General features: G+C 42.2%; 1 protein-coding gene across 2 annotated transcripts in view; it reads left to right on the forward strand.

The window, feature by feature from the left end:
• Positions 1-27,270, forward strand: part of LOC124718993 — a 661,726-nt gene that overhangs the window by 608,276 nt on the left and 26,180 nt on the right. For both annotated transcript variants that reach the window (XM_047244663.1, XM_047244664.1), the window contains 2 exons: positions 3,572-3,816; positions 13,278-13,403. In XM_047244663.1, the coding sequence (XP_047100619.1) occupies positions 3,572-3,816; positions 13,278-13,403 (371 nt within the window). The remainder of the gene's footprint in view (positions 1-3,571; positions 3,817-13,277; positions 13,404-27,270) is intronic.

Raw genomic sequence — 27,270 nt, forward strand, 5'->3', positions numbered from 1 at the left:
AAACAGTGAAGTGGAGCACAGGATTGATTGCTGAGATTGGCGGTACTGTAAATGAAGAAGTACTACCCGAGAGTTATTACTTGGCCCCTGTGTAGCGGAGTGTGCAGGGATATATATTTATTTATTTATTTTGCGCGGGATAAAGTCCGCCTCCATGTATCGCTAGTATGCAGTGCATGCAATAGGAAACTTTGTTTTGAGCTTCCACCAACTCCTGAAAAATCGCCTTCCTTTTCCGAACTGGAGTGGATGATAACCCGCGGGGAGGGCCAGCAGCGACATCACGACTCATTTTCGAAGTAGTGACGCAACAAAACACATCGACTGCAGAGCTCAGCAACAAAGCAGTCTGTGCGGGCGCAGTTGTCAACGTGTCAACGAGTAACTGCAAATTCTTACGACACGAAGTCTCCCGACAGTTACCGGTCTGATACAGGGAGTCGGCGTGCGAAGTTACAGTTGCCTGACTTTACTGGTACTTCCCTTTCTCAATTGCACTCAGTTGCCTGGCTGTTAGACAATTATAGTGTTATTAAATACGTATTTGTGTGTTATGTTTGCAATGAATTTTTTATCCATTTCAGTCTTTGTTAATTACATATTGTCACTGAAAATACCGAGGACATATAGATTTTTTTTTTATGATGATGATAACTGGCACTCATTCTCATGTAAATTTTTTTGAGTTCACTATTGCAAATAAATGACAGCTAATGTGCTGCATGTCAACTTAGTTTGCGCGTATAGTAAACGAATTGCCAAATGTAAAAATGAGTTCAGACAGTTTTTCTCGGAATCTGTTGATTAGTGTGGAAAGTGTTTTTAAGCTGTCAGATGGGTCTGTGATTGTTGTGGGCAGTGTAGGGGAATTCCCAGTCAGACAATTGCGTTGTGCAGTTGGGCCTGCTAGCTGACGTAGCGGGAACAGCAGAGCAGTAATGGCGATGTAGATCTACCTGAAAAAACTTTGCTTCGGTTGAGATGTTCAGGACACCACGTGTGTCCACTTTGCATTATTATAACTGATATTCTTTGTTGTCATCAAACTATTTTATATGCCATGTTTTTTAGGAATGAATGGTGACATCCTTAAAAAGTTTCGTCCGCATATGTAGTTTATAATCATCATCAACATAAAAAGTCGATATGTTTGCATTATTTTGAGTGACAATATGTAATTAACAAAGATTATCGAAAATTCATGGAGAATTACTACCTGTTTTGTCACAGTGGTTACGAAGTGTGTCCAAGATAAACACGCAAAGAAAGATCTTCTTTATGTGCCGCTACTTTTCGTTAACTGGAAACTACTGGATTCTTTATGGTACCAGAATGTCCTCTTTTGTATTCTTGCATACACCGATCCCACCATCCCCTACATCTTGCTGCAGTAAAGCGTGCAGACAGTGGAGATGTAGGTGTAAAGTATATTCCGTTCACAACATCCTGAACGTATTCTCAGGCAGAAGTAAGGAGCTAGCTTTGCCCAACGCCTCCTATCACAGTGGCAGCCGAGGAGGGAGACGCAGTATGAGTGGAACAAAGCTCGCTTTTGTCGTACAGTGCTGGCACATGCGTGGCCGTGCGGTTCTAGGCGCATACTGTCGCAGGTTCGAATCCTGCCTCGGGCATGGATGTCCTTAGGATAAAATAGTTCTAACTAACCTAAGTTCTAGAGGACTGATCACATCTGTGCTCAACTCCTATAGTGCTCAGAGCCATTTAAACCATTTTGTTACACTGTAAGATACCCATTGTTCGCAGCGACCAGACATAAACAGCAGTAGCCTTCTACATCCAGACACATAACTGAGACGACATTCCATAAGCACGAAATTTCATTACGAGCCGCTTGTGTGGTACAGCGTCAAAAGGCTTCCGGAAATGCAGGAATACGGAATCGATCTGAAATCCCTTGTCAATACCACTCAGCACTTCATATGAATGCAGAGCTAGTTGTGTATCACAGGAACGATGTTTTCTAAACCCATGTTGACTGTGTGTCAGTCGACCGTTTCCTTCGAGATAATTCATAATGTTCGAACACAATATACACTACTGGCCATTAAAATTGCTACACCAAGAAGAAATGCAGATGATTAACGGGTATTCATTGGACAAATATATTATACTAGAACTGACATATCACATTTTCACGCAATTTGGGTGCACAGATCGTGAGAAATCAGTACCCAGAACAACCACCTTGATTCAAACAGAGGTTGGATGGCGTGTACAGGTACAGCTGCCCATGCAGCTTCAACACAATACCACAGTTCGTCCAGAGTAGTGACTGGCGTATTGTGATGAGCCAGTTGCTCGGCCACCATTGATCAGACGTTTTCAATTGGTGAGAGATCTGGAGAATGTGTTGGCCAGGGCAGCAGTAGAACATTTTCTGTATCCAGAAAGGCCTGTACAGGACCTGCAACATGCAGTCGTGCATTATCCTGCTGAAATGTAGGTTTTCGCAGGGATCGGATGAGGGGTAGAGCCACGGGTCGTAACACATTTGAAATGTAACGTCCACTGTTCAAAGTGCCGTCAAAGCGAACAAGAGGTGAACGAGACGTGTAACCAATGGCACCCCATACCATCACGCCGGGTGATGCGCCAGTATGGCGATGACGTATACACGCTTCCAATGGGCGTTGACCGCGATGTCGTCAAACACGGATACGACCATCATGATGGTGTAAACAGAACCTGGATTCATCCGAAAAAAATAACGTTTTGCCATTCGTGCACCTAGGTTTGTCGTTGAGTACACCATAGCAGGCGCTCCTGTGTGTTATGCAGCGTCAAGGGTAACCGGAGCCACGGTCTCCGAGCTGATAGTCCATGCTGCTGCAAACGTCATCGCACTGTTCGTGCAGATGGTTGTTGTCTTGCAAACGTCCCTATCTGTTGACTCAGGGATCGAGACGTGGCTGCACGATCCGTTACAGCCATGCCGATAAGATACCTGTCATCTCGACTGCTAGTGATACGAGGCCGTTGGGATCCAGCATAGCGTTCCGTATTACCCACCGATTCCATATTCTGCCAACAGTCATTGGATCTCGACCAACAATGTAGCGATACGAGAAACCGCAATCGCGATAGGCTACAATCCGACCTTTATCAAAGTCGGAAACGTGATGGTACGCATTTCTCCTCCTTACACGAGGCATCACAACGACGTTGTAGGTGTCGCCACTGGCGCCAACCTTGTGTGAATGCTCTGAAAAGCTAAGCATTTGCATATCACAGCACCTTCTTCCAGTCGGTTACATTTCGCGTCTGTAGCACGTCATCTTAGTGTTGTAGTAATTTTAATGGCCAGTAGTGTATGTTCTAAAATCATCTTGCATATCGACGTTAATGACATGGGCCTGCAATTTAGTGGATTACTCCTACTACCTTTCTTGGATACTGGTGTGACCTGTGCAACTTTCCAGTCTTTGGGTACGGATGTTTCCTACCGATCCAAAACTAGGGAGTATTGGTTCAGGACGTTGTGAACAAATGGGACAGTAGATGAGCAGGTGAGTAGCCAATTCAACTAGGTGAAGTGTTGTTCTGTGTGCAGCGCGTGAAGACGGGCGCGTGGTGGCGCACCTGAGCAAGACCTCGGAAGGGGAGGCGGCGGTGGGGGCGACGCCCTCGACGCGGACGCGCGTCGAGCTGAGCCTGCCGCAGCTGGGCGTGCACGCAGTCACCGGGGATTCCCCCCAGCAGCAGCCGCGCCAGCCGGGGAATAACCAGGAGGCGTCGCGAGCTGCGGCCGCCGCCATGCCGCCACAGCAGCGCCGCAGGGCGCCCCCAGAGACCGCGGTGAGTACCACTGTCCGCTGCTGGAGGTGGGTCAGCTCTAGTTAGCTAATCGGGTTAACTGGGGTTGCAAGTCAACCCGAGCTAGACTGCTACTAACTCAATTTGCGTTCACGCGGCGGGCGGCGGCCGCCACTGTGGATGAGGACCTCCCGAGAGGTTGTAGTTTACCGCCATCGCGCCCACCGAACCCGAGTTGAACCTAGTCGGGTCTACACTCACATAACGGGACGTCACTCACTGTGATTTTTAAAACTGCGGTACCTTACTTTTGTCGTTGTGGTCTTTAGTCCTGAGTCTGGTTTGATGCAGCTCTCCATGCTACTCTATCCTGTGCAAGCTTCATCTCCCAGTACCTACTGCAACCTACATCCTTCTGAATCTGCTCAGTGTATCCATCTCTTGGCTCCCCTCTACGATTTGTACCCTCCACGCTGCCCTTCAATACCAAACTGGTGATCCCTTGATGCCTCAGAACATGTCCTACCAAGCGATCCCTTCTTCTAGTCAAGTTGTGCCACAAATTTCTCTTCTCCCCAATACCTCCTCACTAGTTATGTGATCTACCCATCAAATCTTCAGCATTCTTCTGTAGCACCACATTTCAAAAGCTTCTATTCTCTTCTTGTCTAAACTATTTATCGTCCATGTTTCACTTCCATAAATGGCTACACTCCATACAAATACATTCAGAAACGACTTCCTGACACTTAAATCTATACTCGATGATAACAAATTCCTCTTCTTCAGAAACGCTTTCCTTGCCATTGGCAGTCTACATTTTATATCCTCTCTACTTCGACCATCATCAGTTATTTTGCTCCCCAAATAGCAAAACTCATTTACTGCCTTAAGCGTCTCATTTCCTAATCTAATTCCATCAGCATCACACAACTTAATTCGACTACATTCCATGATCCTCATTTTGCTTTTGTTGATGTTCATCTTATATCCTCCTTTCTAGACACTGTCCATTCCGTTCAGCTGCACATCAGGTCCTTTGCTGTCTCTGACCTAATTACAATGTCATCGGCGAACCTCCACGTTTTTATTTCTTCTCCATGGATTTTAATACCTTCTCTGAATGTTTCTTTTGTTTCCTTCACTGCTCGCTCAATATACGGATTGAATAACACCAGGGAGAGGCTACAACCCTGTCTCACTCCCTTCCCAACCACTGCTTCCCTTTCATGTCCCTCAACTCTTATAAGTGGCATCTGGTTTCTGTGCATATTGTAAATAGCTTTTCGCTCCCTGTATTTTACCCATGCCACCTTCACAATTTCAAAGAGAGTATTCCAGTCAAAGTCTACTAATGCTAGAAACGTAGGTTTGCCGTTCCTTAATCTAAGATAAGCCGTAGGGTCACTATTGCCTCACGTGTTTCAATATTTCTACGGAATCCAAAGTGATCTTCCCCGAGGTCGCCTTCTACTAGTTTTTCCATACGTCTGTAAAGAATTACTATGTTTCATTTTGTTTGAAATTCGTGAAGCGTTTGATAAGTGTTATTTACAAGTGGGGCTATAGAGAACATTAGCGTCACAGCACTCAAAAGTGACAGGGAAATGATGAGGAAGCGAGCTGTAGTACAGGTGAAACGCATGTTTTTCGAACCGCTAGTACGCGAAGACGAGAGGGGTATTGATCTTGAATGAATGTCGGAAGATTGCGCATACAATGCAGTTTCAGTCGCTATGGAGCGCTGGAACGTAGAACATCGTGTCTTCATTGTCGAGCAGTACAGGGCGTCCACAATGAGACTCCAACGTTTGAACTCATAAAATCTGAGAGGAAACACAATTTTTTGTCGAACAAATACAGGAACATCATACAGCAGCTTATCAAGTTTTCATACACAGGTGGACGGTTCAGTACACTTGAACATGGGCACCATGGATAGCGCGAAGAATATCATGCCTATAATCGATTTCGTGCCACGTGTTGCGGAGCATCTGTTCTGTGACAGAGTTGACAATTCTTATGCGCTGTTCCATGTCTTGCAGGTCCTTTACCGGTGTAGCGTGTACCCGGTCTTTCACATACCCCCACAAGAAAAAATGGAGGGGGGTTACGGGAGAACGTGGTGGCCAAGGAATTGGACCTCCACGGCCAATCCATAGCTGCGTGAATGTGTCATTTAAAAATTTTCGGACATCAAGGCTCCTGTGGGGTGGCGCACCGTCGTGTTGAAACATCACATTTGGCTGCATGTCTGTTATCTGTGGCACGGCAAATTGTTCCAACATGTCCAGGTAGACGGATCCATCCACAGTCGGCTCCTGAAAGAAAAACGGCCCAGCAATACGATTTATCATCAAACCACACCACACATTAGCTTTCGCGCATGTGTTCCCTAGGTGCATGTGGATTTTCGGATCCCCAGATGCGCACATTGTGACGATTGACAGCTCCAGACACGTGAAAGATTACCTCGTCAGTAAACATCACGCGTGATAAAAATGTCTCGTCCGTGGCAATGCGATCTAGCATCACACATGCAAATTCTTCTCGCTGTGGTCAATCATCAGGCTTGATTTCTTGCACAACGCGCACTTCATATGCGTACAAACGTAATCGCTGATGAAGCACTTTCGTTCTCGCTTCCCATGCCCGGGGGTCAGGAATTTTCTCTGCCTCGTGATGACTGCCTGTCGTACTGACGTCTGTGGACTTTGTTCTAATGACCGCCGCAGTTGTTCCACATGATGTTCGCTGATCCCAGGTTTACCACCACCGTGTCCTTTCGCAACACTCCCAGTAGCCAAAAACTGGTCACAGCACTTCTTTATAGTCTTGAATGACGGCGGCGCTTTGTTGTAAACTTGACGAAAGTTTCTTTGCCCTTGGGTCGCCGATTTTGTCTCTGCATACCACCAGACCACTTGTGCACGCTCCTTCATATCCTCCATTTTGCTAAACCAATTGATTGCAGCTCCACAAATTTGCACGCCACAAACTTGTTGAGTTGCTCTGTCTGCCCTCTTCAGGATTCACAGGTCCACCATCTGATATGAGAAAGATGTAGGATATTAAAAAGTTGGAGTCTCATTGTGGATACCCTGTACTTTAGAAACAGTGATCCCGTAGTCACAGTGCAACGTCTTTTGCGTCAAAATTTTAGAGATGGACGTCGAGGCGCAGTGCCTGATGGGAATACTGTACTCCGATGGGTTGCAGCGTTTAGAAGTACTGGATCTCTGATGAGAAAGAAACCACCTGGTCTTCCGCGCTTAGTTCGTACTCCGGAAAATGTAGACCGAGTGAGAACGGCAGTTCTTGCTCGTTCGAAACGATCGGCTAGACGACAGGCTGTAGCGCTGGGTGTGTCACGTCGTTCGCTTCACCGCATCTTACGTGATGGTCTACAAGATAATGGTCGTCCAGCAGCTTGGTGAAGGGGATTTTGTGCAGCGCAGAGAGTTTTGTCGCGTAATGGATTAAATTTTTCGTAAGATGGAGATGTTACTGTCTTCATGAGTGATGGAGCACATTTTCATGTAGGCTAGACGGTTGCGTCAATAATTTCGGTATTGGGCGCCGGAGAACCCACATTAATTACACCAAAGACCTCTCCACAGTTTTAAAGTAACAGTGTGGTGCTGCATTTCAAAGATGGGAACTGTTGGGCCATATATATGAAGGAACTGCAGTTACTGTGTCATCAGCGCGCTACGTTAAAATGTTAAACAACCTTCTTCGTCTAGAACTTGAAAGGCGTCAGGTGAACGTGAGAGAAATGTGGTTTTAGCAGGACAGTGCCACAGCTCTCACGGTGAGAGCATACGTGGAAGTGGTTCGACAAATGTTCGCAGGACACGTTATTTCGAGGTACGGTGATGTTTACTGCCGCCGCCCCCCCCCCCCCCCCCCCTCGCTCACCTGATTTGTCGATATGCGATTTCTTTTTGTGGGGATATTTCAAATCAAAAGTCTACATGAACAAGCCTCGCACAGTCGATGACCTCAAGAATTCCATTCGTCAGGAAATTGATGCCGTGCCGAATGAAATGTTGGTGAGAGCCTTGCTTAACTTCCGGGAGAGGATCCAAATTGGTATCCGGCAAGACGGAAGTCATCTCCAAGACATTAATTAGGTTCGAAAAATAGAGGTTTGAAATATACACACTTTATCACTTAATGTTTGTTTTTATTATTTTTATCAAACCGTGTCCCGGTCATTCAGTTGTGAAAAACATGGGTTTTCTCTGCACCCTGTATTTGGCTACCTTAAAATCATCAGATCGTTGTCAAAATCCCTACTAATGACACACCCAGAATTTTCTGATTGTGGCCTGTAGCACAGCGACCAGCCATGCATTTCACGAGGCATATGGCTACCTTAAGATCGCCACATCGCCGACAAACCATTACAGCAAATTCCGAGAGTATTACCACTTTCAAAATTTTATCTCAGAAGACTCAAAATTGGTGCCTGCACCACAGCACGCAGTCATGCTCGTGAACGGGAATTTCACTACCTTACGATCTCCCGACAGTTGTCAAAATCGATGCAGCAAGTTTCAGATGGTTCACAAGTGTCTCTTCAAAATAGCAAGTCGAAAGGTCAAAAATTACGCCCTGTGTAGTTCGTGTAACACTCTTGAGTATACGTATAATCGCTGATGGGAAGCCACGAAGCTCTGGTTGGTTAATTGAACTGTAATCTGCGCAGAGGTAAAAGACAGAACAACGTTGAATGTTATCTCAGTTTTTTCGTCGCAACTCGGTTTACTCGGTTTGGCGTAAACCTGAGTTGGCCCGTCGCTGTGAGCGCCGGCTGGTTGCAAGCGTACCGATGTCGCACTTGTGCCTAGTCCCGCGTAGCTCTCTCGCTCTCTACCCTTCCTCTCTTTTACACACACACACACACACACACGCTACAAAATGGCAACGCGGAACTTCCGAAGTTGCCTAGTTCGAGCGCCCGTAGCGAAGTTCCTGTTTTCATTGCCTTATTGATTTCCAGCAGTTTAACACGAAGTAATAGAGTATCTTGTCATATTATTTGTGTATACCTTCTTTCATTACTGAGTCGAAGTGTTCGTTCCCAGTTTCAAATTACACAAAGTGAGATTCCCCTGCGCCATGTCGGTCGGATTCCCAAACAAGAAAGGCTTGGGCAGCAGAAAGAACGCGACTGAAAAAGGCAACTGAGTTCCAGCAGCAAAGCAAACCCATAATCCATTGCTATCGAGAAATACAGTGATATGTTACCGGGGAATGGGGGGGTGGCGGGCGGGCGAAACCATAGTTTTTTTTTTTTTTTTTAACCTTGCTACCGTACAGGCAATTTGTGGCATTGGTTGAAAAACTATCCACTGCGTGTGTCGTGAGGAGAAATGTACCACAATCTCTTTTCCGAGACAAAATATCAGTAACCAAACTAAACGACTTATCAAAAGACGTTGTCAGGCGGACATTCTATCAATTTTACAACAATGGCGAGTACTTAATGTCGGAAAAATGAACGCAGTTACGTGGCATAGCGGACTCCAAAATGACGAATTCGCTACGTACTTCAAATGAGTGTTTGGCAAAACTTGCGTTAGTCAAAACAATTCACTAAAATTTCAACATAGGATTATACATCCTTTCCGTTGAAAATTACTGTTTGGTATATTGACCCAGGTTTCGAAACATAATAAGGGTGTCTTCATCAGAATGAAAATTTGATAAACCCTATAAAATAATACAAGAGAAAATTTTGTGTGACAAAAAAAACGCATTAACCAAGATGGCAATTGACATGCGGTACAAAGGTTACTTACGTAAAAATTACATTGCGAAAAAACAATAGTCCGATTTTAGCCATGCTCAAGTCAAAAAATAAAACAAAACGTTTCAGCCTTTGCCACTTATGCCTAGCTAGGAATATCAGACAGATTGGCCCAATGGCTTACATTGCTATCAATACAAGTTGCGCCGCGGACAGTGGTGATATGTGCCCATTTTGAAACATTACAACATAAATAACTGGAGAAAACGACAGTTTATATTTGTTTTGAAAACAAAGGAAGAGAGCTTAATGTATCGTTGAAAATGCACACTAGTAAAACAGATTAGGTAGAAATAAGAACCGTCTATTAGACACAACATAATTACGTAAAATTTGTACATACAGCTGTACAATCCAGAAAATCTTTGCATCTTTGAAGATATTTTCAATTCACGTAGGGGGATTCGGGGTGGCGAGAGGAAGGGCATCCGGCCACCGTCTGACACTTAGATCGCCAAATACATAGTAACAAGGCCGACCCCGCGTTGAAGTGGGACAAAGACCCAAAGCAAATTATGATTATTTTATAGGATTTATCAAAATTTTATTCCAATGAAGACACCCTTAGTAGTCGTCGAAACCTGAGTCAATGTACCAAACAGTAATTTTCAAGGGGTTTGGATGTAAAATCGTATGTTGAAACTAGTACAGTTGCTGAGTAACAACCATATTAAAAACCTTAAAAAAAAAAAAATAAATAAATAATTGTGGGGCACACAATGCCTGTTAGGTGAGCAGAGAATTAGTTTCTTCAAGAAAACCAGTTAGTTTAGAGATGTAGCAAAATGAACAAGTCAGTAGATTACCATCTGGAAATGAACACATTGACGTTGGGACTGATCATGCATTTTTGTCAGCATGCTAATTTGCTTGAAATTTCGGTACTTTCATTTTTCATCCTTATAGACGTACATTTACACTTCATATACAAACATAATACCTAATGTTGTCTAAAATAATTTTACACACTGTAGACTGCAAATAACAAATTGTACATTGCTTCCATAACGATGTGACTGACACAGCCTGAATCAATATTTCACCATAAAAAATAAGTACATTGATTTTGACGTAAGCAGAAAAGACTATGGTAATAGAGGTGCCTGTGTGTAATAGTATGATGGCAGCGCACAAACAGCCACCCACCAGTACCCCTAACCAGAGCTATGTTGGAAGTTTACTGACCTGTAAACCACTTTCCTCAGTAGCCTTCTACTTCTCAAAGTTCACTCTAGAACAGAAATGGTTTAGAAGATACACTCCTGCAAATTGAAATAAGAACACCGTGAATTCATTGTCCCAGGAAGGGGAAACTTTATTGACACATTCCTGGGGTCAGATACATCACATGATCACACTGACAGAGCCACAGGCACATAGACACAGGCAACAGAGCATGCACAATGTCGGCACTAGTACAGTGTATATCCACCTTTCGCAGCAATGCAGGCTGCTATTCTCCCATGGAGACGATCGTAGAGATGCTGGATGTAGTCCTGTGGAACGGCTTGCCATGCCATTTCCACCTGGCGCCTCAGTTGGACCAGCGTTCGTGCTGGACGTGCAGACCGCGTGAGACGACGCTTCATCCAGTCCCAAACATGCTCAATGGGGGACAGATCCGGAGATCTTGCTGGCCAGGGTAGTTGACTTACACCATCTAGAGCACGTTGGGTGGCACGGGATACATGCGGACGTGCATTGTCCTGTTGGAACAGCAAGTTCCCTTGCCGGTCTAGGAATGGTAGAACGATGGGTTCGATGACGGTTTGGATGTACCGTGCACTATTCAGTGTCCCCTCGACGATCACCAGTGGTGTACGGCCAGTGTAGGAGATCGCTCCCCACACCATGATGCCGGGTGTTGGCCCTGTGTGCCTCGGTCGTATGCAGTCCTGATTGTGGCGCCAAACACGCATACGACCATCATTGGCACCAAGGCAGAAGCGACTCTCATCGCTCAAGACGACACGTCTCCATTCGTCCCTCCATTCACGCCTGTCGCGACACCACTGGAGGCGGGCTGCACGATGTTGGGGCGTGAGCGGAAGACGGCCTAACGGTGTGCGGGACCGTAGCCCAGCTTCATGGAGACGGTTGTGAATGGTCCTCGCCGATACCCCAGGAGCAACAGTGTCCCTAATTTGCTGGGAAGTGGCGGTGCGGCCCCCTACGGCACTGCGTAGGATCCTACGGTCTTGGCGTGCATCCGTGTGTCGCTGCGGTCCGGTCCCAGGTCGACGGGCACGTGCACCTTCCGCCGACCACTGGCGACAACATCGATGTACTGTGGAGACCTCACGCCCCACGTGTTGAGCAATTCGGCGGTACGTCCACCCGGCCTCCCGCATGCCCACTACACGCCCTCGCTCAAAGTCCGTCAACTGCACATACGGTTCACGTCCACGCTGTTGCGGCATGCTACCAGTGTTAAAGACTGCGATGGAGCTCCGTATGCCACGGCAAACTGGCTGACACTGACGGCGGCGGTGCACAAATGCTGCGCAGCTAGCGCCATTCGACGGCCAACACCGCGGTTCCTGGTGTGTCCGCTGTGCCGTGCGTGTGATCATTGCTTGTACAGCCCTCTCGCAGTGTCCGGAGCAAGTATGGCGGGTCTGACACACCGGTGTCAATGTGTTCTTTTTTCCATTTCCAGGAGAGTATTTTTAAAATACACTACCTGACAAAAGAAGTCAAGCACCCTTTGCACTCGTCTCTCTGGTTCATTGCCTTTCTGCTGATGCCATTACAGCCTGACTGTTTTGTATATACAATTGTTAGTGATTGTTCAAAAATGTTTAAGGTGATCTCTGAACCAACAGACTGAAGTGCATTCAGTAATACTGGTGTGGAGTGGGTGTTTAAAGATGCAACAAGAATAACTACCATAAAATGTTACAATGCAGAGCTATTTTTGTGTGTTTTTTATTATCAAAAATAAAAGTATAGAATATAGATAAGTATTAGGTTGAATGTCTTTAAATGTTTACAAAGATAATACAATATAATCAAGTGGAAGCTGGAGTACGCAATGGGATTTCGAAACCCCCATCAAGAAAATAACTGAAATTTCAAAATTATTGCTTTCTATGATTCAAACATTCTGCAAATCAACAGCTTGACAACAATTTTGAAGGTTTCTATGTATTACATATGGAACAGAAAGCAGAAAAGAAAAATATGTTAGTAGTGATATCTTAGTAAGTGAACATATCGCTGCTATATTTCAATGCTGTCTATAGTAGAACAGTATCTGTCATTTGGAAAACATTACCATTAATGTGACTATGTCATTTACTGTTCCACTGTGTATTTTGGTTCACACCATCATCTTCAGGTGGTGAAATATGTATTGGTATTTACATTCTGGGTCTTGGCGTGAAGCAGAATTTCTTTTTTTTTTCTATGCTCCATAAAAACCTAACCTCTACTGTTTGTACTTCACTGTCATCTTCCTTTTTGTGTCTCAAAACCTCACTTCCATACAACACAACTGGCAATCCCATATTTGTAGTGTATGGTAGCCCATGCAGATTGTGAGAAGTTTCTTCCCTACCTCCTCATGTAATAATGGCACAATAATTCAGTGATGCAGCATGCCTATAACTGTGATAGTACATTTACGTATGTTTTCTAGTAAGGAAAAAAGAGACATGCTTCAAAATGTTTGCACTGTCCACAGGGTGACAAATTGTCATCGTATGCCGGGATCCAGTATTCACCACAAGACATGGCAGAGTACGTGTTCTGGACCGGAGATGAGAAGGGAGTGACGCTGGCCATTGAAGAGTTCTTGCAGGAAGGACTGGTGGGTATATCCAAGCAAAAACAATTTCATGCAGCATGTACTGAACTGAATCAATCTATCAAGGATATGACAATGCGTAAGATCATTTCTACAGTTCTCTGTTATGTAATTAGTGGCTGTGAGTAAAGTGACAGTTTGGACCACTTGGGCTATGTGGTGGAAGGGGAGGTCAATTTATACTTGCCTTCACAATGTACCCAAGGTCAGTCTGCTACACGTGACAGTTGTATTTTTTTTTTCCCCCCCTCTCTCTCTCTACTTGTCCTAATAACTTTATCATGACGCACAATGGAGCAAATCTCAAACAATGGTGTGTGATCGAGTTCAGCACCAATCAACTTATCCATCATGCCTGTGGTGGCTCTGTTTTATCATCTTCACAAGTTTCAATGTGGTTGAAGACTGCTGAGGGGGGCAAGTAGAGGTGACCAACAATTCCTTCTCTGGACACCCATCAATTGTTATGGCTTGTGCCATCTTCCTTGATGTTGACCACTTCCTCTGTAATGGCTCCATCTGTCCACACTACACCTACCAACAGTACCTGCGTTCAGACATCTATCATCCCTTCCACACCAAAAAATCCCTCCCATGCATCCTGCCACTCAAAGACAGCATATCTGCAGTGACAACAACTCCCTTCCTCAGTAGGCTGAGAGTCTCACCAAGGCCTCCCCAGACCTAGTTCACAAACAGGTCTGTAATACCATTTGCTTTCACATCCCCAAGAACCAGCTACAAAGTAGTGCCCCCCTTCGTCACCCAGTACCATCCCAAACTAGAACAACTTCCTTCACCAGGGCTTGGATTACTTGTCATCATGCCCCAAGTGAGGGATACCCTACCAGAGATCATTCCCACCCCTCCTAAAGTGGTATTCCAACTTCCACAACATTCTAATCCAGTCCCAGTCCCAGCCCCAGCCTGTTGCCTGTGGTAGACCCAGGTACCAAGACTTGCCCAGTCCACCCACCCAGCACTTCCTATTCCAGTCCTGTCACAGGCTTATCCTACCCCATCGGCAGCCAGGAAACTCGTGAAACCATTACTGCCACGGACACAACTCTCATTTGTGTAAAATAAAAGTGCCTGTGGGTGTAAAGGATAGGGAGAAACCTTTCCAATTAGATGACTGAACCTGCCCTTTGGGATATCACATCCATTCACACCATATAACTTTTACTTTTATGTCATGTTTATGTTTTCAAAATCAATCCCAAAATTTTTTTAAGTACTAAATGAAAAGATGAAAAAGTTTAAGCCATTCAGAGATCTGTAATTTTGCGCCTCCATAGATGCATGCATCAGTGTGCTAGACTGCTGTAAGGAAGTCTGTGGTTTGATTTCTGGTACAGACAATGATTTTTCCTTGGTTAGAAGATTGGTACGGAGTGCAGTCAGCCTCGTGCTACCAGTTGAGGAGTTACTTGACCTAGTAGAGGGGCTCCACATCACTAAAACTGCAAATGGCCAGGAGATTGGTGTGCTGACCCCCATACCTCCACGTCACATCCAATGACGAAATTGGCAGAGGATGACACAGTGGCCGATCAGTACCGATGGGGTCTATGGACAGAGTTTACATTTATACTGTTGCCTGTAAAAGGTGGTCAGCAACCCCCCCCCCCTCCTCCCCATGCCCCCACTCATTTCCATCATGCTACCTGCTATTGTCACCTCATTTAAATGCAGCAGGAGGGTTTCTATACATGGTAATGTGTATGAACAAAGAACTCCAAAAATAACAGTAAAGTTTTTACACATAATAACCTTATATTAAGATAAAGAAACTTGTATCCAAAGAAAGTTTCTTTAAAGAATTTCAGTTACATTAGTCAAAGTATACTTTTTTAAAACTAATTAATTGTTTTCCTAATACTGAAACACATTTTTGTTGAATTTTATATTTGTAACATGTTATCATTGATTATCTTTGTGAATAGTAATAAGGAAATGCGGAAAATTGCATACTAACAAGACTTTATTGGAAAAGCTGGCTCAGGCAATCCCCTTTTCAGAGTTCTGTGTGCAGCATAGAAAATGTACTGGCATCACAGTAGCCTACAGAAGTTAAAATATTAATTTCCAGAATGAATGTTTCACTCCTGGCATGTGAAATGTGTGTGCAGCATCAGGACATGAAACCAAAAGTTTGCCTTTCACCACCAGTCTCTTACCAAATGAGATACCCAGGTATAAAGTGTGCAACCCACCCTCACTGCTTTACTTGTGTCGGTATGTCATCTCATACTTTTTGAACTTCTCTGCGTACCTCATTCGGTAAGTAATGTTCCAGGTTTGCATCCCAGCTGTGGTCACAGTTTCGAGCTACCTTTAAGTATTAATTGCTACAAAATTGTATTTAAAAGCATCATTTTAACCAAAGTTAAATCCTTCAACTTCCTACCTGCCTCTGATTTAACTAACTTGGAAAGTATCTATCTGCATTCTAATGAACATACTTATATGTGAGGATTTTCAATAAAATGGTCACAACAAGATGAAATCATACCTGCACATTCTACAATAGTATCACTGAACGACATGTCATTGACACTTTTGAAGTGATCCGTAAGTTCACCAATATCGAAGTCAGCACTCTGCCATGTGTAATGAAGTACTGGTGTATATACTTCAGCAGATACTTGGTTGTAAATGACAGAATGCATTTTTGTAATAAAGACTGTGTCACAATTTTGGCTGCATGTCCCTAGAATGTAGTTTAGGAAAATCTGTTATTCTCTTTGCATGTATTTTGTGTTGACTGAAGAAATAAATGACAGGAGGTTGCACATATTTTGTAGTATGATTTTTGAAACTACATCTCTTCCCCCAGGAGCTTCCAGTAGTACTTGCACATCCATAACAGGAGCCACAAAACACTAGTGACTGTCGCCAAATGTGGATTCAGAGCTGACAGGAAAAAATGTCTTCAGGCATTCTTTCTGCTTGTGTCTGCATAGACATTTGGGGGACATCATTTTTCCATTTCCCTTGACACACAGGGTTGAAACTTTGTACTTGGAAGCATGTATAGACTCAGTTTGTCAATTGTCCATCCATTGACATAGCAACATATGAAGGGGTACCAAAAGAAACTAGAATTATACAGCTTTTAAAAAATATTTTCAAACTGTTTACAAAACAACCTTATCCAGTTCAAAGTATTTTCCATCACAACTAATACATTTGACCCACCAGTGCTTCCACCGTTTGAAACATTTTTTGTAGTCATATTTAGAAATGGTTTAAAGCTCCTCTCTCATTTTTTCCTCAACTTCTTTAGTACTGTCAAATCGATGTCCTTTTATGCCCCTTTTCATGCACCATGACTCATCACCACACTTTGACATAAAATCTGGATCGGTCTCACGCTGTTGTTCCAAAGAATGACATGTTTCAACTCGACATTCCTTTTGATTGTCAGTCAGGACCCAAGGAACAAACTTGCCAGCATTCCTTTTCATTCCCAAATCTTCTGTTGAAATTTGCTGAACTGAGCTCCAAGATAACCCACTAATCTCTGACAGTTGATCAGTTGTCAGTCGACAGTCTGGGAGTACAAGCTCTCAAATTTTTTCAGGCAGTTGATGGATGCCCAGAACGATGTTCATCATCAATTGACATGTCGCCATTTTTAAATCGAACAAACCACCTGTACACTTGAGTTTTTCCCATATCATCATCTTGGTAAGCTGTTTTCAAATTAACAGTTTCAGCACCATTTTTACTGAGTAGAAAACAAAGCTTAACAGCTACACATTGTTCACTTAAACTTGCCATAATTAAAAAACAAAGCTAGAAAAAACAGTCACAGCAGATGAACAGAACAAGTTAGGTTGACAAAACAGGCGGCACTGAACTGGCAATGAATTGGACTATACACACCTAGTGGTAGAAATGTGTACTACACTAGTTCTGCCCATAGCAATGTTACTCCTCTTTTTTTTTTTTCTTTGGGTACTGCCTCATAGATTGTACAGTGTTGTGTTGCACTGTTAACTGATTCCAATATTGAGACAGTGTTTCTCTCCCTTTTCATGGATAGATGTCTTTCGGAAAAAAAAGCTCACAGCTAAACTGACTCTGATCACAGTTTCATACAGAATCCGTCTGGATGTTTTTTGTAGTCAGCAACAAATGTTTGAGCCATCTTCTTCTTCATCCTTATCTTTTCGTGCTTGGAGCATAGTTATGCCATATAACATTATCCTAAACTTTTGAAAAAAAAAAAAAAAATCAAATAAAACCCAGTAAATCTTGTAAACCTGGGATTCCTCGCTATGTCCAATGTTGTAATTAATAATAATGGAGACAAGAACTGCATTATTGTGCTTCACCAATACACACTGCTTGATGATATTGAACTACAGCATGTGATTTCCTTTGAAAACTGTATTGCCTTCTATTTTCTTCGGCACGTACTCCAGTATGCTGTTAATATTCCTTTTAGCCTTCAGGAGCTTGTCACATGCATTTAAACTTCTGACAGAGAATCATTGTTTAAGTTCTCTAGTGCGTCAACATCAAACATTCTGATGACACATTATCAGGAGAAGGTTGGAATTCCCTTTCACCACCACCTCCAGTGAAGTGTTCGCCATTATCATCACTAGCATTAGAATTGTGAGTTAGTGCTACAACAGTATCTGTTTCTTAATGTTAAGAACATTTTTGCACTATAATAGATACCAGAAGACATGCAAATGATTCATCTTCCACACCAATACCATATTGACAAAGAAGAGTTCACTGTAACTTCTTCTGAACCAAGTTCAATACATTAGCTGTGTTGATTACCTATCACTGGCCCATCTGACAATTACACGAAATTTAACTTCACATAGACGCCACACCATTTCTACTGGTCTCAACTGGCACAGCAGCAGAAAAATGTCAAATTTAGCACGGCACAAGCAGCAGCATCTAATGGACAAGTGCAGAGGTTTGCAGATAAACAAATGTCACTGGTGTAATAGGGGACTTTTAAATGATCCCTCACAATATTGTGGTGTAAATGCTGAAGCCCAAATACTTGTAGTAAAATTATTATTTTCAACTTACAAGAAATCATTTCATATAGCAAACCTCACAAGTGTGGTCTATGATTTTGGTGCATCATACTTTGTCAACAGCTTGAGAACAAATAAGAGAAAAATGTTAGATTGTACATCAATTTAAATTGGAGTTGTAAAAATGATCTTTTGCTTACCTTCATTAGTTGTTTGTTAGTACTTGTTCCTTTGTTGTAACAGTCTTTTTTTTCTAGTTGAATGATCCTTCTTGCAAAAACAATTTCAAGGTTCTGTTTGTTTCAAAAATATATTTTATAGTAAATGTCACAGACTGTTTGTTTCATTTTTTCACATCAGCATTTTATTAATAATCACATTCAATCAGCACAAGGTCCTGGGTGCAACTCATAAAGTGCCACCAAGACTTTTCACCAAATATAGTTATCACATTGTTAACAAAACTAGAACTTTCATGTTTCACATTCCCCCAATGTTTTACACATGACTCAGTAATCAATAATAATTATAATAGTACTAATAACAATAATGAAATTTTCCATCTTCAAAAATTATACAAACAAATAACAAAATCTGTACACAGCTGATAAATGCTGCTGTTAGAACACAAAAAATGTGAATATGCTACTCTTTAAAAGACGGAGAAGTGGGGAACCAGCTGCCTCAATCCACATTTTGCCCGCCTTCCTCACCAAAAATTCTGACATGCGAACATATTCGCAATCTTTTAATGCAGAACATTATAAATCCTTTTATCTGGTCTCTCTTTGTAGTTTAGCCTTCACACTCAGTATCTTCCTCTCACTGCCACTAGCTTTATATGTCTCTCTCTGTTACTACCACCACCCATCTCTCTTTCTCTTTTAATGCAATGTCAACTCTCCCACCATAACTGTCTCGTTTCTCTTTTTCTTTCAGTCCTGCTAGCAGTGTCTCTCTCCTCTCTCTTCCACCAACTTTGTGCACCTGCCACTCTCTTTCATCACAGAAAAGAGTGAACATGTGTGCACCCCAAAATTTTTGGTGAGGATTGAGGCAGCCGGTTCCCCACTTTCATTCCAGGGTTTTCTAAAGAAGAGCATATCAGTCTTTTTTGTGGTCAAACAGAAGCATTCTTTTGCTGTTACAGTAGCGTCACCTGTTTATATAACACGAATTTTGTAGGTCAGTAAAGTCTTGATAATTCATTTACATACATTGACACATATAAATGACAAATGCATAATTTAAAACAAAACTACCCCCCATCCAGAGCAATTTCACTTCAGGCTACACCTACGATATACTAAAAAATGCAATGTTTGATTTGCAAGTACAAAGAATGATTTTTTTTTTGTAAGGTCCTTGTACCACCACAGAATAATTTGCGTGTCAAGACAGTCTGTAACAGCATGACATGCCCATTGTACAGAGAGAGCACATCACAAAGTTTTATTGGTAAAACAAATGCAGATCGAAAAGGCAGTTTGGTGAAAGAATCCTTGTGGTGACCCCAGAACCTTTGCCATGTGATCACTACTTAAGGGGAGTTGGAATGCCGGAAAATGGAAAAAATTCACATTTTCAGTTTTTAACCTTATAACTTAATTTGAAATTTTCTGCTTAAAATGGTGCAAAATTTGTTAAGAAATTCCAATTGGAAGTATTTTTATTTAATTTTTCAAAATTACATGTGCGCCCAGCAAAGTTACCCATCTTGTGATTTGTACACATTTAAATCTTCGCATTTCCGAAAACATTACATATAGAAGGCTGTGGATTTCACTCTTCAGTTGTAGAATCTTTGATCCTTCCATAGGTACCATTGTTTTTACGACTAGCTGTGTTTATTGTTCAGTTTTTGATCTGTGAGTGTTTGTTTTGAGCCTCGAGTTTAGTTTGTCGCTCATTTGGAGTTTGTTATCTGTCTTGTTTTGACTTTCAGTGGTGAGTGCGTAGTTTCTACGATGCCTAGGAGTGCATCATTATTTAAAAAGCGAAAGTTTCGCGGTAATAGATTTACAAATAACGTTTGTTCAAGTGATTCTGCTTCAGCACCTGTTGATGCTGGTGAAAGTTCTGACGTTTGTACAGCTGAGATGTGTGAAGGAGACACGCCCACCAGTGCATCAAAAAAGAAGTTATCAAACTGTGCAAGTGAAATTACAGATGAAGCTTCTAATGAACAATATGTTTTAGTCGACTTTCCTGTTTTTACTGAGTTTATGAAGAAATGTTTGTGTTGTAATCTTTGTGGAGGTTCTTTTGATATGAACATAACAAAATCTATAGGACTTTCCTGCAAAATTGCTATAGTTTGTGCCAGTTGTGAAAATGAGACCTGTTTTTGGAGCTCTAAAACATGCAGTAGCAATTTGTTTGAGAGTAATATCAGGCTAATGTATGCAATGAGAGCAATTGGTAAAGGACATACTGCTGCTCAAACATTTTGTGCCATAATGAATCTTCCACCTCCACCTGCTAAAATTGACAATTACACTGAAGTGATAGGAGATGCTGTTCAGTCTGTAGCAGATTTATCAATGAAAGCTGCTGCCAGTGAAGCAAAATATATAAATGAAGGAAACCCAGATATCCCTGTTGCTTTTGATGGAACCTGGCAGAAAAGGGGTCACACATCCAAAAATGCTGTTGCTACTGTTACTAGTGTGGACAGCGGTAAAGTTTTGGACTATGAAGTGCTCACTAAACATTGTTACCATTGTGCATCTGGTAAGATAGAAGCAGCTCACATATGTAGCAAGAATTATGAAGGTACGAGTGGAGGCATGGAGGCTGCCGCTGCTGTGAAAATGTTTAGCAGATCAGAAAAAGAACGGGGAGTATTTTACACAAAATTCCTTGGAGATGGGGACTCCAAGGCATACAAAAGTGTTACAGAATCCATGCCATATGTCAATAAGACAATAACTAAACTAGAATGTGTCGGTCATGTTCAGAAACGAATGGGCACTCGTCTAAGGAAACTGAAACAGAATCTGAAGGACAAAATTTTGTCAGATGGTAAAACCATTAGAGGTCGCCTGTCAGATAAAATTATAAATGAATTACAACAATACTATGGTATGGCAATAAGAAATAATGCAAATAATTTGCAGGAAATGAGACAAGCTGTATGGGCCACATATTTACATCGATCATCAACTGATGATAATCCTCAACATTTTGCTTGTCCAGATGGTCCTCAGTCATGGTGCAATTATAGAAAATCTCAAGCTACTGGGGATCCTTATCACCATAAAAATTATATTCCATTGGCTGTTATGGAAGTAATTAAACCAATATATAGAGACTTGGGGCATCCTGATCTTCTGCGAAAATGTCTTCATGGTTGTACCCAGAATCAAAACGAGTCGTTCAACAACCTCATTTGGACTCGTGTACCTAAGAATGTATTTGTTGGGATAAAAACATTGAAATGGGGAGTCAGTGATGCTGTTATTTCATTCAATGATGGTCATATGGGTAGGCTAAAGGTCATGGCAAGGCTCGGCATTGCTCCTGGTATCAACACCATCAGAGGTCTTCAGCTTCTGGACAGCGTGCGAGTAAGGAAGGCTCAGTATGCAGCTGAATTTAATACAAAAAAAGCAAGGGCAGCAAGGAGAAGAAAGCTTCTAGGTGAAGAAGAAGAACTAGAAGATGACCCTGATTACTCTGCTGGACACTTTTGATAATAGAATAAAAGGTATTTGTGAATTTTCATAATAAATTACTTTAATCGCATTTTCTGGCATTTGACATTTTTAGTGTTACATGTACCTTTATCTCATAAACCACTCAACCAACAACATTCAAATTTTCAGAAATGCTGCAAAACAGTTCAAAGAGGCCACTGAACTAGAATCATGACAAGAACTGGCTTATTCTCTGAACTAGGGAAGTTTATGTTATACTTTTTCCAATAAAAAATGGCTTAATGGTAAAAAATTCATAAATACTATACCAACAAAAAGAAAACATTGGTTCTAGTTCAGTGGGCTCACAATATATGCTGAAAACCTCTGCCAGAATTTCAAAGTTCTGAAGATAATAGTTCCAAAGAAAAAGGTACACAAAGTTAGCAAATTTAACATTGGCGAGATAGGGCATTCCAACTCCCCTTAAGTTAAAACTACATTTATGCATCAGCCTTAATATTTTACATGCTTAAGTACAGTAACTTTGAACCTCTGGATCTCGGTAACAGATAACAACATTGAAACAAGTTTCAAAATTGAAATTAGAGAAGCTGCCATCCACACAATTGGTAGTTTTGTATCAGGAAAAAAAAAAATCAAGATTTTCCGTTTTCTCAGGAACTGCCCATGAACAAATGGTGCTTTTATAAACCACCTAAGACCAAACACAGACCACACCTAATCAAAAGAAACAACCAATTTTCCTGGGCTGGAGGAAAAGTGTAATGTTTACATCTTGACCCTGTACTGTCAGATCCCTGAAAACATAATTTTGCTTGCAGCTTTTGGAAAATATTGCTACCGTGCCCTGTTGGACACATACGAATGAAGTACACTGACAAAAATAAATTGCATAAGAGTGGCGCTAGTAGTGCAACGATGATGCAGTTCAGGTTTGCTTTAATGGTCATGAATGTTAGTTATGTTTGAGACTGGACATCATGAACTGATGTCCCTCAGGAATGACTTTAAGGTGACAAAGATGTCATTATCAACACCTCACTGGTGTGTGACAAGGCTATGAGATGATGGATGTTCCTTCTGTGATACTGCAGTAAATCTTGACAGAAATGTAGCCACTGTACACGATTGCCGGTCGCGGTGGGCACAAGAGTGTACCATCACAGGAAGACAGTGCTCTGGACGGCCACAATGCACTACCAAGAAGGAACACCATAGCACTCATTGTTTGACTCTGGGGCATGATACTGCACCTACAGCAGCAGTTGGCGCCACATTGACACAAAGAACTGTAACAAATTGGTTACTTCAAGGATAGCTCTGAGCCAGGCACCCCACAGTGCATATTGCACTGACCTCAAACCACCGTCATTTGCAACTTCAGTAGTGTCAAGTGAGAGCTCACTAAGAGGGCAGGGTTGAGATTTTTTTTTTTTTTTTTTTTTCCTGATGAAAGCTGGTTCTGTCTTGGTTCCAGTGATGACTGTGTGGCCAGTTGAGGGGCCTGCAACTAATCTGTCTGCATGCTAGATGTAATGGATCTACACCTGGAGTTATGGTCAAGGATGTGATTTTGTATGACAACAGAAACACTGTCGTGGCTATTTCGTGCACCTTGATTGCATATTGTCAACCATGTGATACGGCCTGTTGTGCTGCAATTTATGAACAGCAGTCCAGGTGGTGTTTTCCAAAGGATAACAACCATCTACATACAACTCTTTTAACTCAGCATGTTCTACAGAGTGCTAACATTTTGCCTTAGCCTGGTTGATCACCAGATCTGTTTCCAGTTGAGCACATATAGGCAACAACTCCAGCATCATCCACAAACAGCATTAACTGTCCTTGTGCTGACTGACTGAGTGCATAAGGCATGGAACCCCATCCAACAAACTTATAGAAGCATTTCATATTTACATTGACATATCTCGCAATTACATTAACCTGTGGTCTACCAATGTAAATGGAAAATACAGGATGGAATGTAACAGTATTATGAGAAGGAAAGTTGCTACCCACCATATAGTGGAGATGCAGATAGACACATCAAAAAGATTTTCACACTTAAGCTTTCAGCCAGTGGCCTTTGTCAACAATAGGCTGTGTGGTTTCAGTTCCCTGAGACTGCAGTCATGTGTGAGTTGCACTTGCATGTGTGTGTGTATATATATTGTTGACAAAGGGGCCATTGGCCGAAAGCTTTAAGTGTGAAAATCTCTCTGTCATGCCTATCTGCGACTCGGCATCTCTGCTATATGGTGAGTAGCAACTTTCCTTCTCATAATATTGTTATCTAGACAAATGTATTCTTGAAATTTCATTACTCTCATTAATTAGTTTTGGTGTTGTGATTTTTTTTCTGTCAGTATATTAATATATTGTGTTCTATATTAATTATTGATGTTGTTCCGTAAACAGTAAGAGTGTAATACTGTCCAGTCTCATTACAAACCACTGTGTGTTATATACTTACTTACTTTACACAATCAAGCCCAATGGACTGCACACTGCTTTGAGAGATTGCCTCCACTTCACCCTTTCTTCAGCTTCTTTCTGACATCCTTCCAGCAGTCACACTCTCTAAAGGTCTTTGGATACACAGTCACTCCATCAAGTTCCCTATGGGCCTTCTGCCGGTTGGCTTGGTGTTGAGTACAGTTTCCGGCCATTGGTTGTCCTGCATTCAAGCAACATGCCCTGCTCACTGGAGTTGTCATGTCTTCATTATAGCCACGATGTTTGACTCTTTGTAAATATCATACAACTCTGTGTTGTGATGAATCTTCCATTTTTCACTCATTATCGTAAACTGGTCCAAAAATCTTCCGAAGGACTTTCCTTTCAGGTATCATCAGTCTGTTCAGATCATGCTTGGTTAAACACCAGGTGTCACATCCATATAGTACTACTGGCTGCAGGAATGTTTTGTAAATGTTTATTCTGAAATGTCTTGACAAACTTCTCATTTTGAGGAGAGTATTAAGACTGTGGTAACAGCGATTACCTGCCCGTAGTCTTGCCTGTATTTCCATTTCACTAGATGGTTCATCTCTGAATACTGCGCCCAGATATTTGAACTCCCTGACTTGACAATAAGAACCTTCAGTTGTGTGTAAGAGTGGAAGTGGTTTTTGAGTTTCATTATGTCTACGGTGTAGAACATTGTATTCCATCTTGTCACGATTGATTTGAACTCCAATTTTCCTCCCTGTTGTTTCCAGAATGTCAGCCATTTCCTCTAATTCTTCTTGCAACCCAGATTGTAGCACTACATCATCAGCATATCCGAGGTACTTGATGTTTACAGCCCCGGTCTGGACTCCTGTGAGTTCATTAGATGACATCTCTCACATTACCTTCTCTAATGAGAGATTGGAAAGAACAGGAGATAGTCCATCACCCTGCTGTAGACCAGTTTTTATTTTGAATGTTTCAGTCACCTCATTTGCAATTTTTACCTTTGCTGTAGTAACCATCAGGCAGGCCTTCGCGAGGCTTACTAATATCTTGGCAAACCCGAACTCTTCCAGACACATCAGCATACTTTCCCAATGAATGCAGTCATATGCTTTTCCGAAGTTGACAAACAGCATGTGTAGTTCTTGGCCAAACTCCCACCTTTTTTTGTACGATCTGGCGAAGGACAAAGATTTGGTCGATAATAGATCTCCCGTGACAAAATCCCCCTTGATATTCTCCAATAACGGTGTCTGCCAATGGTTGGATTTGATCTAGAAGACAATTTGAGAGGATCTTATAACAAATTTTGAGCAGAGTGATGCCATTCAGTCATTCTTCTTGTGGGTGGGACAGATTAGTGCATTCCTCCAGACTTCTGGAATGTTTTCAGTATTGAAAATGGTCTCTATTAATATGTGAATACTTGCGACAAGGTATTTACCCCCTTTCTGAATTATTTCAGCATGGATGCCATCTTCTCCTGGGCTTCTGTCCTTTTTAAGCTGTTTTATGTGTTTCCTGATCTCTTCTACAGTTGGTGGTAGGTATTCTGGGTCTGCTGTCTGTGATAGGGGGAAGTTAAAGAGTGTTGTTCGGTCTTCACAATTTAACAAGTCACTGAAATATTCTTCTCATCTCTTTAAAATTTGATATTCATTTGTCAGCATCTCTCCTTTGGCATTTTTTATGAATTTCTCTGTGAGTTTATAGGTTTTCCTCAGATAGTTGACCTTTCCGTGCATGTTCTTCATCCTCCTTCCCTGGAAGTCATCTTCTGCTTCTGTAATAACCCCACTCACCAACTTCCTCTTTTCTCTCCGCAATACTGCTTGTGTTTCTCTTCGGCCTTGCTGCTCTGATCAGTTGCTGACTGTAACCACTTGTCACGGTCTTCTTTTCTCCTGTTGACTGCCTCATCATAGATGTCATTGAACCATTTCTTCTTCCTCGCCACCCTTTTTCCAATGACTGCTCCTGCAGCCTTCGCAACCACATTTCTAATTTCTTCCCACTGCTGATTTACATCAGAGTCCTCTGTTTCTGGCAGTACTGTAAAAAGATTCCTGATCTCAACTTGAAGTTCATTTCTGGGTTCTTCCTGTGTTACTTTTTCTATTTCTAAATGTGCCACTTTCTTTAGTTTACTTCCTTGGTTTGGTTTCAGGGCGACTCTGAGTTGACTTTTAACCAAGAATTGGTTGGAACCACACTCAGCCCCATGGGAACTTCTTACACCCAAAATCCAATTCCTGGTTTCTGCATTGATTGCCATGTGGCCGATTTGGTTGACTGTTTTTCCATCTGGGGATACTCATGTTCCTTTTTGCACCTGTCTATGTGGGTAATTAGCGCTACTGATAAACATGCCCTTGGATGTAGCAAAGCTAATTAGCCTTATTCTGTTGTCGTTGCTATTTTTGTGCAGACTATGAAGGCCTATTGTGGGAGTAAAGCTGATCTCCTTTCCAATCTTGGCATTAAAATCGCAGATGAGAATTCTGCAGCTGTTTTTAGGGATGGAGTCCATAACAACTTCCAGCTCTGCGTAGAATATATCCTTTACTTGATCTTTGCTTTCTTCTGTTGGTGCATGACAGTTAAAGGTAAGTTGGTGGTTTTCCACTGATGAGGTTAGAACTGAGATTCTTGGGTTCACTGCCATAAAATTCTTTACCATTGGTATAACGTCTTTGTTAACACAGAAACCAGTTCCAAAACTGTGCTCGACTG

Source organism: Schistocerca piceifrons, chromosome 10 (genome assembly GCF_021461385.2).
Source record: "Schistocerca piceifrons isolate TAMUIC-IGC-003096 chromosome 10, iqSchPice1.1, whole genome shotgun sequence".
Lineage (NCBI taxonomy): Eukaryota > Metazoa > Arthropoda > Insecta > Orthoptera > Acrididae > Schistocerca > Schistocerca piceifrons.